The sequence below is a fragment of the Chiloscyllium plagiosum genome, chromosome 5, assembly GCF_004010195.1.
Source record: "Chiloscyllium plagiosum isolate BGI_BamShark_2017 chromosome 5, ASM401019v2, whole genome shotgun sequence".
Classification (NCBI taxonomy): domain Eukaryota; kingdom Metazoa; phylum Chordata; class Chondrichthyes; order Orectolobiformes; family Hemiscylliidae; genus Chiloscyllium; species Chiloscyllium plagiosum.
In genome coordinates this window covers 67,944,819-67,958,163 of record NC_057714.1, presented here as the reverse complement: position 1 = coordinate 67,958,163, position 13,345 = coordinate 67,944,819, and the positions used below count along the sequence as shown (strand labels likewise).

General features: G+C 39.6%; 1 protein-coding gene across 5 annotated transcripts in view; it reads left to right on the top strand.

Moving 5' to 3' along the window:
• Positions 1 to 13,345, top strand: part of ankib1a (ankyrin repeat and IBR domain containing 1a) — an 87,983-nt gene that overhangs the window by 65,605 nt on the left and 9,033 nt on the right. For 4 of the 5 annotated variants that reach the window (XM_043690255.1, XM_043690251.1, XM_043690253.1 and 1 more), the window contains 3 exons: positions 2,226 to 2,371; positions 11,571 to 11,749; positions 12,860 to 12,911. In XM_043690255.1, the coding sequence (XP_043546190.1) occupies positions 2,226 to 2,371; positions 11,571 to 11,749; positions 12,860 to 12,911 (377 nt within the window). Of the gene's footprint in view, positions 1 to 2,225; positions 2,372 to 11,570; positions 11,750 to 12,859; positions 12,912 to 13,310; positions 13,342 to 13,345 lie in introns of all 5 variants that reach the window. The other variant, XM_043690254.1, reaches the window with a different exon arrangement.

The window sequence follows — 13,345 nt, the reverse complement described above, 5'->3', positions numbered from 1 at the left end:
CTTTGCCAAGAGTGTATTTATGGGATATTACTATATTGAGACAGTTATTGTTTAGTAGTTAAATAATCCATTATTCTTTTGAGTTTTCGAGTAGAGTTAAGTTATCCAATTCTTTCTTTCTTTCTTTCTTTTGTTGTATTTTAATTATAGTGTATGAATCAAGCATGTTTTAGTTCAAATCTTGTAGTTTGACCAATCAAATTACATCTAGAATGCAACGTCTGTCACTTCCCTTTAAAATAATAAAACGTTTCTGGGCTACCTTAATATATTTTGAGGGGGTTCGATCTGGTCCATAATAGTTGGATTATCCACGTATAGAAATAATCACAGATTTGACTAAGTTAAGAACATTACTGTGGATATTGGGCTTATCTTTGCTAGGAAGAAATCTTTTCTGATTTTCTTGGTGCATTTTTGTTTATCAACCTCCAATGAGTCAGGACTCCAGATCTCTTTTTTTTTGTTAAGGATCTGTGTCTCCTGCTAGCAAGATTATATGCACTGCTTAATTTCATCCAACTTAGCATGACTCCAGCGACATTGATCCCAGAAAGCCATGTCAGAGAGCAGACTCAATTCACTTTAAATGTCAGTAGCCCTGCTAAGATCTATGCTGCAGAATTTGCATCCAAGATCACTGAGTGACGTATGCTGCCCATAGTACGCATCTCTGTGACTGGGATTGGACTGAAAGTTAATGTAGCCAGAGCAACATGAGTTACGATCTGGGACTTGGAGCTGGAGCCATGAACAGATATGCTATGGAGCTGATTTAGTAGATAGATTGATTTGTTGTGCTGCATCACCAGATCTAACTGGGAGTAGTAATGGAGGCAAATTCTGTGAGAGAAAACTGAGATAGGCAAAAGTAAAAGCATTCTGCTATCTTTGAGACTCCTCGCATTACCTTAGTGTCAAAGAATGTACACTATTAGGTTTACCTCAGATCTTATAAATCAACATAAAGCAATACAACAAAACTAAAAAATGAAGTTCCCTATTTCCACACTGTGTGTTAATCTTAACTTAGTCATAGAGTCATAGAGATGTACAGCGTGGAAACAGACCCTTCAGTCCAACCCTTCCATGCCGACCAGATATCCCAACCCAATCTAGTCCCACCTGCCAGCACCTGGCCCATATCCCTCCAAACCCTTCCTATTCATATACCCATCCAAATGCCTCTTAAATGTTGCAATTGTGCCAGCCTCTACCACTTCCTCTGGCAGGTCATTCCATACACGTACCTCCTTCTGTGTGATGACCTCCGATGTCCAGCGATACATGAATTCAAACAGCAAAAGTAGTGTCAGTTTCTTTCTTTCTCTCTCTCTCTCCTGCGCTGATCTCACCATGTGCTTCCTTTGTCTACTTTCTCCCTTTTAAAACTGCTGCTGTTTTGAGTTTTTTTCCCCCAAAGTTCCAAAACAATACAACAGCATATAAAACAGTAATTGCTGCTCCTAGAATTTGAGGAAATCGCCTCCAGAAACTAAAATACCTTAAGAAAGGAGCAGCTGTTACAGCCAGATATTTTTCCTGTCCTCCATCTTGGATTACTCAGAATCCTTCTCCTGGAGCTGACTGTCTAATTTATTTTTCATTTGCTTGAATTTGTATACTCCAACCCAAAAATCAGGGCTTATTGACTAGTTTATTTAAATTGAGGGCATGAAGGTTTGAACAAAGTGTTTTTTGTATAATTGGCTCACTATTGAATACATCTTAAATTTAAGTACCAAGAATTATGAAGCTTGCTATACATGCCGATACTGGAAACATGTGATGTTGTCCCTGAGGCTCCAAACTGGACATATATGCAACCTCCAAGGGCAAACATTTGGAAAACCTGTCTCCCTGCAGTACCACTGTGACATAATTGTGACTTTTTACATTGTTCATCTAGAGCAATTTGTATTTTCCAAATAAATATCAAAGCCTTCTTTACCAGGATCATATTTGATAGGATCTAAGTTCATACTATAGAAGGTAACTTCCCCAAGAACTAAGCAGTCCTTATTTTCTGTGTATGAAACAGGACTTAATTCAGTAATTAATTGGTTGAAAAGGAAATTTTTTAAAATTCTGAAATGCTTTGGGGTAGTCCAGGAAGCTTGGAGGCAGCTTCTCCAGCTGTTTCATTTTTTTTGTTTTGGAAAAATAACAGTAGATAATAAAGTATCATTCTTCACTGTGTAATATGTCTTGCTTTATCTTATCAGTTGAAGGAGGGTCCCCAGATACCACTTTTATTGAAGAAGCAGTACATGAACTTTTGAAAACCAGACGTATCTTGAAGTGCTCCTACCCTTATGGATTTTTTCTGGAACCTAAAAGCACAAAGAAAGAAATATTTGAGCTCATGCAGGTACTTTTGCCAAAATTCAATGATGTAGTATTAGGTTTTCTATTTGCTAAAAGTTTTTAATTAATTAGTGTATTGATAAATATAGAACAGAGTACACAATGTGCTAGGAAACTTGTGTAATGCTAAGCTACGGAACTTCACTAAGCTTTCATCTATGCACAATAAGGTCCACTGGTTTTGAGTCAATATTTGAACTATGCAATGGCAACATTTTCTCATCATGGATGCACACCAGCTGAACTAGCTAAAATAATGATATTCTAAAGTGGCTGGAGTTTGTAATTATTGGCAAAAACAAAGTAAAATGCTGCAGGTGCTAGCAATTTGAAATAAAAGCAAAAAATACTGCAAGTCGTCAAAAGATCAATTAGTGCCTGTAGAGAGAAAAGAGTTAATTTCTCAAGTTTGATGAAGAGTCAGAGACCTAAAATAACACTTTCTCTCCACATGCTGCCTGATCTTTTGAGGACTTTCAGCATTGTGTTTTCAATCTCTGACCAACAGCAGTTTGTGGGATATTTCATGCCCCGTGTGAAAGGATTTGTATCAGTAAAAGTCTGGTAGACCAAAATCTGAGTACTCCTTCCATGACCGTATCTATTGTTATGCAGGTAATAGAGTAATTAGTTAAGTCACACCAGAAGACTATTGATTTATTGCTGCGTACATAGAAAGTTCTTCAAGCTCAGTGCTAAACCAACCATTGTAGACATGCATGATTATACAGATCACAGCAGTGTCATTGCCCACTCTGCACAAGATTTGCAAAACACTCTTTCTCCAATTCTGCATACAGTACAAGAAGCTTGGTCGCTAGTTGAATCTTGCTGAAACAGAGCTACATCATCCACGCCTAGTCAGCAAAATATTTGATGTCATCTCCAAATTGAAGGAGAGGCATTGAAATATGTTGAGCACCTCCAATTCTTTGGCAGCCACCTCTGTTTGACCACTACAACCTCCAAAAGTGAGTCAAGAGTCGTCCAGTATACAAAGCAGTTGTCACCATATTCTTTACTTAAGCCAAACCTCTGCTCTATCAGCGACAATTAGCAACAAAGAAATTTCACCAGCCCTGCCTCATTCGGGAGGATGTCAAACACACTTTTGTCTTTTTGCTATCAACTCCACCATCAAGCATAACTCCACAAACTTAACTTCAGTGGATTGGGCATTGTATCCAGATGCAGAAAAGTGTCTCTAAAGCTGTTTTATTTCTAAATTAAAATGGCCAGCATTGGATGCTGGAGAAGAGAAAATGCTTCCTGGTCATGTTGAAGTGCTCCCTGAAGCACAACAGCATTGACATTAGTGACTGGGAGAAACTTGTACCAATTAAGTAAATAAAAAAAAGTCCAAAGATGTACAGATCAAGTGGATTGGCCATGCTAAATTGCCCAGAGCGTTAGGTGCATTAGTCAGAGGGAAATGGGCCTGGGTGGGTTACTGTTCGGAGAGTCGGTGTGGACTCGTTGGGCCAAAGGGCCTGTTTCCACACTATGTAGAATCTAATCTAATCTCACCTAATTAGCATCCTAGAGATATACAGCATGGAAACAAATCCTTTGGTCCAACACGCCCATGCCAACCCGATATCCTAAATTAATCTAGGCCCATTTGCCAGCACTCATCCCATATTTCTCTAAGCCCTTCCTGTTCATATACCCAGCCAGATGCCTTTTAAACATTGTAATTGTACCAGCCTCCACCATTTCCTCAGGCAGCTCATTCCACGCATACATTAGTCTCTGCATGAAAAAGTTGCTCCTTAGATCCCTTTTATATCTTGCCTCTCTCATCTTAAAGCTATGCTTGCTAGTTCTAGACTCCCCCAACCAGGGAAAAGACCATGTCTATTTACCCTATCCATACCCCTCATGATTTATAAACCTCTACAAGGTAGTCCCTCAGCCTCTGACACTCCAAGGAAAATAGCTCCAGCCTATTCTGCCTCCCTATAAACTCAAATCCTCCAACCCTGCCAACATCCTTGTGAATGTTTGCTGAACCCTTTCAAGTTTCACAACATCCTTCGAATAGCAGGAAGACCAGAATTGCATGCAGTGGCTAAACTAATGATTTGTATAGCTGCAGCATGGCCTCACAACTCTGATACACGATGCACTGACCAATAAAGGCAAGCATACTAAATGCCACCTTCACTATCCAGTCCACTTGCGTTTGATCCATAAATTTGCATCACACTTTAAGTCATAAGGGCTTAATGATGAGGCTGCGAAGGAAGGAAAATAATCCAATCCTTACTTAAGCCAAACCTCTGCTCTATCAGCGACAATTAGCAACAAAGAAATTCCACCAGCCCTGCCTCATTCAGGAGGAATCCATTGCCTTATGGGGCATTCTGCCTTATATGGTCAATCATCATAGATCTCTACAATACACAAAAACACCCTTTCCCCCATCAAGACTGTGCCAGTCAAAAGCAGACACCTAACTATTCTAATCCCATTTTCCAGGACTCGGTCCAAATCCTTGAATATCTTGTACATCCAAATACTATCAAAATTTTGACGGTTTCTGTCTCTCACATCCCCTCGAAACCTCTTACTCTTTTATCTTAACTCTGTGCTTTGATCACTTGATCCCCCCAGTAAAAGAATAGATTCCTTCCTGTCTATGCCCCTTTATAATTTTGTACATCTTAATCATGCTTCCTCTGCTGTAAGGAAAATAATTCCAATCTGTCCAACCTCTCTTCATCGCTGAAATTCTCCAGCTCAGGCAACATCCTGGTAAGTATCCTCAGCACCCTCTTGAATCAAAACTCATAATGTGGATTCCAGAACTCTATGACCTAATCAACTTTGTGTAATCCAGGATAACCTCCCTGCTCTTACATTCTGATGAATTTGAAGTGCAAGAAATAGCCTGTTCAATCACAAAAAGACACATGGGAGAACTTTGCTACCTATCAGTAACATTACCCTCTAATCGGGGGACAGCCAAAAACCCCCTTCTATAGCTGGGCGTTTTTGTACAGCCTGAATCTATAAAACGAGGAGGAGGCAGCATCTATGTGTGCTAGATGTTTCTATTCCACTGGATGTCAGCTCCAAATTTAAGATTGAATAATCTGCATTTGTCATATTTGGATCATGATACAAGCTGCTTCATACTGAGAAAAGGGGCATCCACATTAAGCCAAAGGCTTTTCCCATGCAATAGTAAATCTTCGATGCCAACTCTGAAGACCCCTGAAGCATTTATAGTGCTATAATGACCTGAGAATGAAGAATAGATTTAGAAAGTTAAAAATCACAACACCAGGTTATCGTCCAACAGGTTTATTTGGAAGCACTAGCTTTCAGAGCGCTGCTCCTTCATCAGGTGGTTGTGGAGAATAAGATTGTAAGACAGAATTTATAGCAGAATTTCTGTGTCTTACAATCTTATTCTCCACAACCACCTGATGACGGAGCAGCGATCCGAAAGCTAGTGCTTCCAAATAAACCTGTTGGACTATAACCTGGTGTTGTGTGATTTTTAACTTTGTACCTGGTGTTGTGTGATTTTTAACTTTGTACACCCCAGTCCAACACCGGCGACTCCAAATCATGAAGAATGGATTGTCAGTGTTACCAACAATAAGACATAAAGTTGTCTGACTACGTGTATGTAGCTGCAGCATGATTGAAGAGTTTGTTGTCCAAACCCAGCTTTTCCTCTGAATCCATGACTCTCTTTGTTTTGGCAGACAGTCTATCAGCAATAACTTTTCAATGGAAAAATCACATGCACCTAATCAGTCCTGCCAAAAAATTGTGCCTTTTGTTTTAGCACTCTCCATTTTGCCAGATATTTGCTCAGGCTTAAATAAATGTTCTGGATTAGTGGTGCTGGAAGAGCACAGCAGTTCAGGCAGCATCTAAGGAGCTTCGAAATTGACGTTTCGGGCAAAAGCCCTTCATCAGGAATAAAAGGCCTTAAATAAGGCCTTTTACCCTTAAATAAATGTTGTAAAACCTCAAAGTTCTATTCAATCATGACTGAGTTTTAAATCTTGCATTCTGTTAATCACTGGGACCTTAGTGGTGTATACCTTTGATCTAACTGGCCCACACTATTGCGAAAATCTAAATCCGTAATTTGATTACCTGATTCAGTTATTAATTTAATAAACACTGAGCCAAGGGAATTTCAGCAAACTGTTTAAATGTGTTGCTTGGCCATTGACTTCAAAAGCTCAGTAAAATACATTAATTTCACACTATTCCATATTTATTGTGACAGGACTGAATGCAACACTGGGGAGAGGATGGAATAGTGGTAATACCTTTGGGCTAATAATCCAGATGTCAGAGCTAATGCTGTGGAGATGTGGGTTCAAATCCTACCACAGCACATTGAGGAATTTTAATTCAGTTAATAAATCTGAAATCTAAAGCTAATCTCAGTAATGTTGAGCATGACAGCTGCAATAAACTTGTGCCAACACATCTGGTTCGTTGATGTCTTTTAGGAAAGGAAAACTATGTTTGCCTAAACTGGCCCATTTGAAACCAGACCCAGAACAATGTGGTTGACTCCTAACTGCCCACTGAAATGGGTGAAGCACAGTTTGGCTGGGCAGCAAATTCTGGCCTTGAGAACAATACCCTGATTCTGTTCAATTTTTAAAAATGTACTGTGTATCCACGAGCTTGCAGTGACAAAAGGTTTCATTTTTGGAAGACTGAAATCTGTCCCTTTCTCTTTAATTTGCATATTATTTGAGTTTCAGTCCTTTGTGGAAACTTAATTGGACCACCAGAGTGGAAAAATGTTTTTCTTTCCAGACATCAATCCACTCAACTTTACTCACACTGCTAAGCAGAGAGGAACTCATAAAACCATAAGACATAGGAAAGGAATTAGGCCATTCGGCCCATCAAGTCTGCTCCACCATTCAATTATAGCTAATATGTTTCTCAACCGCTTTCTCCTACCTTCTCCCAAAAACCTTTGATTCCTTTTATTAATGAAGAACCTCTGTCTTATATGCACTCAGTGACTTGCCTTCCAAGGCGCATTGAGGCAATGAGTTCCACAAATTCACTCCCTTCTGGCTGAAGAAATTCCTTATCTCTGTCGTCCCTTCACTCCAAGGCTGTGCTGTCAAGTCCTAGTTTCCTCCTCGTGCAAACATTTTCTGCATGATCATTGTATAGAGGCATCTCAGTATTCTCATAAGTTTCAATCAGTTCTTTTCTCATCCTTCTAAATTCCTATTAAGTACAGATTCAAAATCCTCAACCTCGTCTCAAATGAAAAGCCCTTCACCTCCAGGATCATTCTTACAAATTTTCTCTGGACCCCTTCCAATGCCGGCACATCTTTCCTCAGATCCAGGGCCCAAAACTATGCTCAATATTCCAAATGTGGCCTGTTCAGAGCCTTCCAAAGACTCAGGAGTTCATCTCTGCATTTGTACTCGAACTCTCTTGAAATAAATGCTAACATTATATTTGCCTTGCTAACTGCTAATTGAACCTGCATGTTAACCCTAAATGAATCTGCATGTTAACCCTAAATGAATCCTAAACTAGGACTCCCAAGACTCTTTGTGCTTCAGATTTCCAAAGTCTTTCCACATTTAGAAAATAGTCTTTGCCTCTGCTCTTCCTGCCCAAGAGCCTAAGTGCACACTTTGCCACATTACACTCCATCTGCCACTTCTTTGCCCAATTTCCTAGCTGTCTAGTTCTTCTGCAGCCTCCCCATTTTCGCAACACTACCTGTCCCTCTACATCTTTGTCATCTGCAAATTTAGCATCAATGCCCTCAGTTCCTTTGTTCAGATCATTAATAATGTGGAGGTGCAGGTGTTGGACTGGGGTGGACAAAATTGAAAATCACACAATAATCCAACAGGTTTATTTGGAAGTACAAGCTTTCGGAGCATTGCTCCTTCGTCAGCTAGCTAGTGAGGCAGGATCATAGGCCACAGAATTTGCAGTAAAAGATCAAATTGTCATACAACTCATTCGATGCATTGAACAAACCTAGATCGCTGCTGAGTCTTCAGTCACTTAGAATGGAGTTGCAGGTTTCGATTCACTAATGTCCCAGACACCACTGAACTTCTTTCAAGTCACATCCCCGAGATAACTAAAGGTTGTAATTTTTAAAAAAAATTAATGAATCGAACCCTACAACCCCGTTATAAGTAATTTAAGACTTTACAGCAATCTAGGTTTGTTCAATACATCAGTTGTATGACACTTTGATCTTTTACTATAAATTCTGTGTTCTAGGATCCTGCCCCACTAGTTACCTGACGAAGGAGCAGGGCTCCGAAAGCTTGTACTTCCAAATAAGCCTGTTTGACTATAACCTAGTGTTGTGAATTTCAACAGATCATTAATGTATAACGTGAATAGTTTTGGTCCCAACACCGGCTACTGCGAACTCCACTAGTCACTGGCTGCTATCCTGAAAAAGACCCCTTTTATCCCTGCTCTCTGCCTTATGCTAGTCAACCAATCCATTATCTATGCTAGTACCTGCCCCTAACACCATGGACTCTTAACTTATTTTGCCTTGATGATGTCAGTGACTCTCCTTCATCTAACTTGCCTGTTACCTCCTCAAAGAATTGTAACAGATTTGTCAGATATGACGTCCCCTTGATGAAGCTATACTGATTCAGCCTTATTTTACCAAGTACGTCATAAAGCAGTTCTTAATAGTGGACTCTTAATATCTTACCAACAACCAAGGTCAGGCTAACCGGTCTGTAGTTCCCTTTCTTCTGTCTGCCTCCTTAAGCAGGATGTTACATTAGCTGTTTTATGGAATCTTCCCTGACTTCAGTGATTCCTGAAAGATCACCTCCAAATGTAATCTAAAATGGTGGCAGCAGCATAGCAGTGTTTGTGCCTGGGTGCTGAGTTCATCACTTCTATCTGGCTTTCTTCCTTTTTCCCCTTTTTGGGCTCATGGGTGCCCAGTCAAGTTAGTAGATCTGTTCAAAGTCTGTCCCATTTAGTATGGTGATTGTGCCACACAACACGATGGAGGGTGTTCTCAATGTGAAGGATAGAATTGGTCTCCACAAGGACTGTACAATGGTCATTTGCACCAATGCTGTCATGGATAGGTGCACGTGCAGCTGACAGATTGGGGTGCAAGAGGTCAAGTATGTTTTTCCCTTTCATTGGTTCCCTCACCACCTGTTGCAGTCCCAGCCTAGCAGCTATGCCCTTTAGGACCTGACCAACTCTATCAATAGTGCTGCTGCTGAGCCACTCTTGGTCACGGACATTGAAATCCTCCACTTAGAGTACATTCTGTGCCCTTGCCATCCCTTGGTGCGTTGTTCAAATGTTGTTCAACATGGAGTACTGACTCATCAGCGAAGGGAGGACAGTACAGAACAGAGCAATCAGCAATCTGTGCCCATGTTTAACCTGAAGCCATGAGACTGTGGGGTTCAGGATCAATGTTGAGGAATCACAGGACAATTCCCTTCAGGCTGTATACCACCTCTGCTGAGGTCAGGACAGAACATGTGCAGGAATGGTGATAGTGGTGTCTGGGACATTGTCTATAACGTATGATTCCATGAGTCATGCTGTTGCTTGACTAGTCTATGAGACAGCTCTCCCAATCTTGGCACCAACCCCAGAATTTATTGGGGATTTTGCAGGGTTAACAAGTCATTTTTGCCATTGTCGTTTCCTTTGCCTAGGTTGATGCCAGGTGGTCAGTCTAGTTTCATGTTTTTTGTAGAGACTTCATGGTGATTGATACAACTGAGGCCATTTCAGCAGGCAGTTGAGGGTCAACCACATTGCTATGGGTCTGGAGTCACATGTAGACCAGACCAGGTGAGGATAGCTGATTTCCTTCTCTGAAAGGCATTTGTGGGCCAGATTGATTTTTCTGACAATTGCCGATGTTTCATAGCAGTAGGTACTTAATTCCAGATATTTTTGTTGAATTTACATTCCACCATCTGTCATAATGACATTCAAACACTGGACCCCAGAACGTTAGCTGAGTTTTTGGATTAGTAGCTTAACAATGATACCATCAAGCCATTGCCTCCCTTCCTTTTTACACCAATACTACCAGACCTGCTGGATTTCTATATCATTCTGTTTGTTTCAGATTTCTAGCATCTGCAACATTTTGCTTTTATTTGATTTTTGTTTTTATCTCTCCTGGTTTGCCAGAGTACCTCGTTTATGAACATACGATCAAGGAACAAGAATAGGCCATTCAGCCTGTTTGCTATTCAGTCAGATTACAGCTGACCTGATTTTTACTTCAACTTTATACATGCTTGGTAATTTTTTTATCTCCTTAGTAACCAAGAATCTATCTACCTCTGTCTTAAAAATATTTAAAGATTCTTCATCCACTGCCTTTTGAGGAAGGGAATTCTAAAGATACTCTTCCCTTTGACAGAAAAGTGTTACCTCATCTCTGTTTTAAATGAGCACACCTTACTTTTACACTCTGTTCTCTAATTCTAGAATCTCTCACACAACAAAAACATCAATTAAGTCATCTCTGACTCTTGTAAACTCCAGAGGATTTCAGGGCTAGCCTGTGTAGCCATTCCCACATAAGACAATATGCTCATTCCAGGTATTAGTCCAGTAAACCTTGACTGAGCTGTTTCCAATGCCTTAACTGAAATAACTTCATAAAGGCTGATATCCTGTCACCAGTCACCATTTGTTTACACATGGATAGTACATGAAACACACCCAGCTAACTCAGAGCCAACTCCCACGGTGAACAGAACCCCTCACACTCCTGTTCTTATCTGTTCTTATTCTGATTGGACCAGAATAACAGCCCAAGTCAGGGAACTCATTTTATGAGATCCATCTACTAATGACTTGATTCCAGTCAATACATTAACAGCTTTCTGTTGTTTTTGTAAAATGTCAGGTCATTACAATTTTAGTGTCTGAAAAAAAAATTTATTGAAATAATGTCTGATATAGTGTGATGGACTCATCAGGATTCTTACAAATTGTACCATTTCATTCAGCCAGTAAAGTCACTTCATTCATGTCCCTTTTTATGGTTCAGGACGCTTTTGAATCCTTGCTATGCATACAGAAAATCTAAGATCCCAGCAGCAAATAGCTCTTTGTTCATCCACAAAACTTTCCTGTGCCAACACGTTGCATTTGGGTGACGTTGCAATGTAACATAATTTACATCCATTCTATTCAAACAGACAGACCTAGAGATGGTGACTGAAGATCTGGCTCAGAAAGTAAACCGTCCTTACCTCCGCACTCCTCGCCATAAAATTATCCGAGCGGCATGTCTCGTTCAACAGAAAAGACAAGAGTTCTTGGCCTCGGTGGCTCGTGGTGTTGCACCTGCAGATTCACCAGAAGTGCAGAGACGCAGGTACTTGCCCAGTATACATTACTTTAATAGCCATTTGCATTGCTATACAGAATAATTTAATACACCAAGATAAAATATCATGAAGAATTTAACTTTTTTAAAGCAAAGCCTCTTAATTTAATGGCATGTTTTGCTCTGTTTGGCAACATTTACAGTAATTTAGAATTTTCTTAAGCATGTGTTTTACTGTTTTTGCTGTTGAAAATGGTGCAGATCAGAATCATTAGCATTTTAGTGCCTTGCATGAAAACTATATCTACAAATTAGACTTCATTATTCATAAACATGCAAGTTCTGCATTTGGATAGAAACAAAGATCATTTTGCCCAATCCCAGGTTATCTCATCCTATTTCTCTGTTTATTAAAACTTTATTGACCTGGAAAACCACATTGATCTCATGTACATACATTGTTGATATTTGAATTAACTCAGATGGTGTTTACAATCTATGAAACATAAAGTCGGAATCCATGGCATTTGTTCGAATGGGTTGAAACCACGATAGTTTTTTTTTGCTGAGAAACATGTGAAACTGAAATCTCATTTAAACAGTAGGGAGCTATAGCAAAACTGCACTCTTCGTCTCTCTGTGCAGAAATTGTAAAAGGGCACAAAAATGTAGAATACTGGTATGTATATCACATGGTGCAATCCTGAGACCACTGTTATATAGTGATTAAATATAGGTACAGTCTTTGTCCATTTTTGCTTATTAATGAAGGCTCCATATTTTGGGTGCTTGGATTTCTTTCATTTCTATTTTAACAGAAGTAGAAAAATGTTAAATTACCATAAATTTCAGTCACCCCACTTAATTTAAACTATTTAATAATGGAAAGACATTCTGTTAAATTTAAGATTAGCACAGTGCTGTTAAATTACATGTTTTGTACTTCTGTAGTGTTAGCTCTGAATTATAAACTCAGTGCCACAGTAATTTACAAATACCTGTCGAACAATTTGAAAGTTTGAATTTTTACTTCAAAGCAAGTTAGTGAATTACAGATGTTGGTCATTAGTTCAAAAACTGTTATTATTGGCTACCCATGTAACTCAGTTCAGATTAAGTAAGTGCCATATTGACAGAATTTTGAATTGTTTGTTACAGTTTTGCTGGTGGAACCTGGGATTGGGAATATTTAGGTTTTGCATCACCAGAGGTAGGTAAACACTGCTTGCGGTTATATCACATAGCCCTTTCAGTGCAGAGTTTATAGGAGGACCTTTATTTAAAGGAGCTATCCTGAATAGGAGGTGATAGTGAATGGTACCACCAATTCTGCTGCTAACTATCATTAATTTCAAAATGTAGCTTTTTTTTTAAACTGCTCATCAACTAAAACTAATACTTTTCTCTGTGTCAGGCTTTCGCACTTCAGTGCACAATTTTTACAGCCTGACACCATTTCTATAAGCTGAGCTTGATTTAGGGACAGACACACTTTCTGTCTCTGTGCCTGACACTGGAAGACGACATATGCCAGATGTCAGCCCTTTGTGGGTGTGGTATGTTAAAAATAATTTTTTTACTTATTTTCTTTATGCAAAACGGCCTGCAGGTATGGAGGACAAGACATAGAAGGCCTGCAGGTAA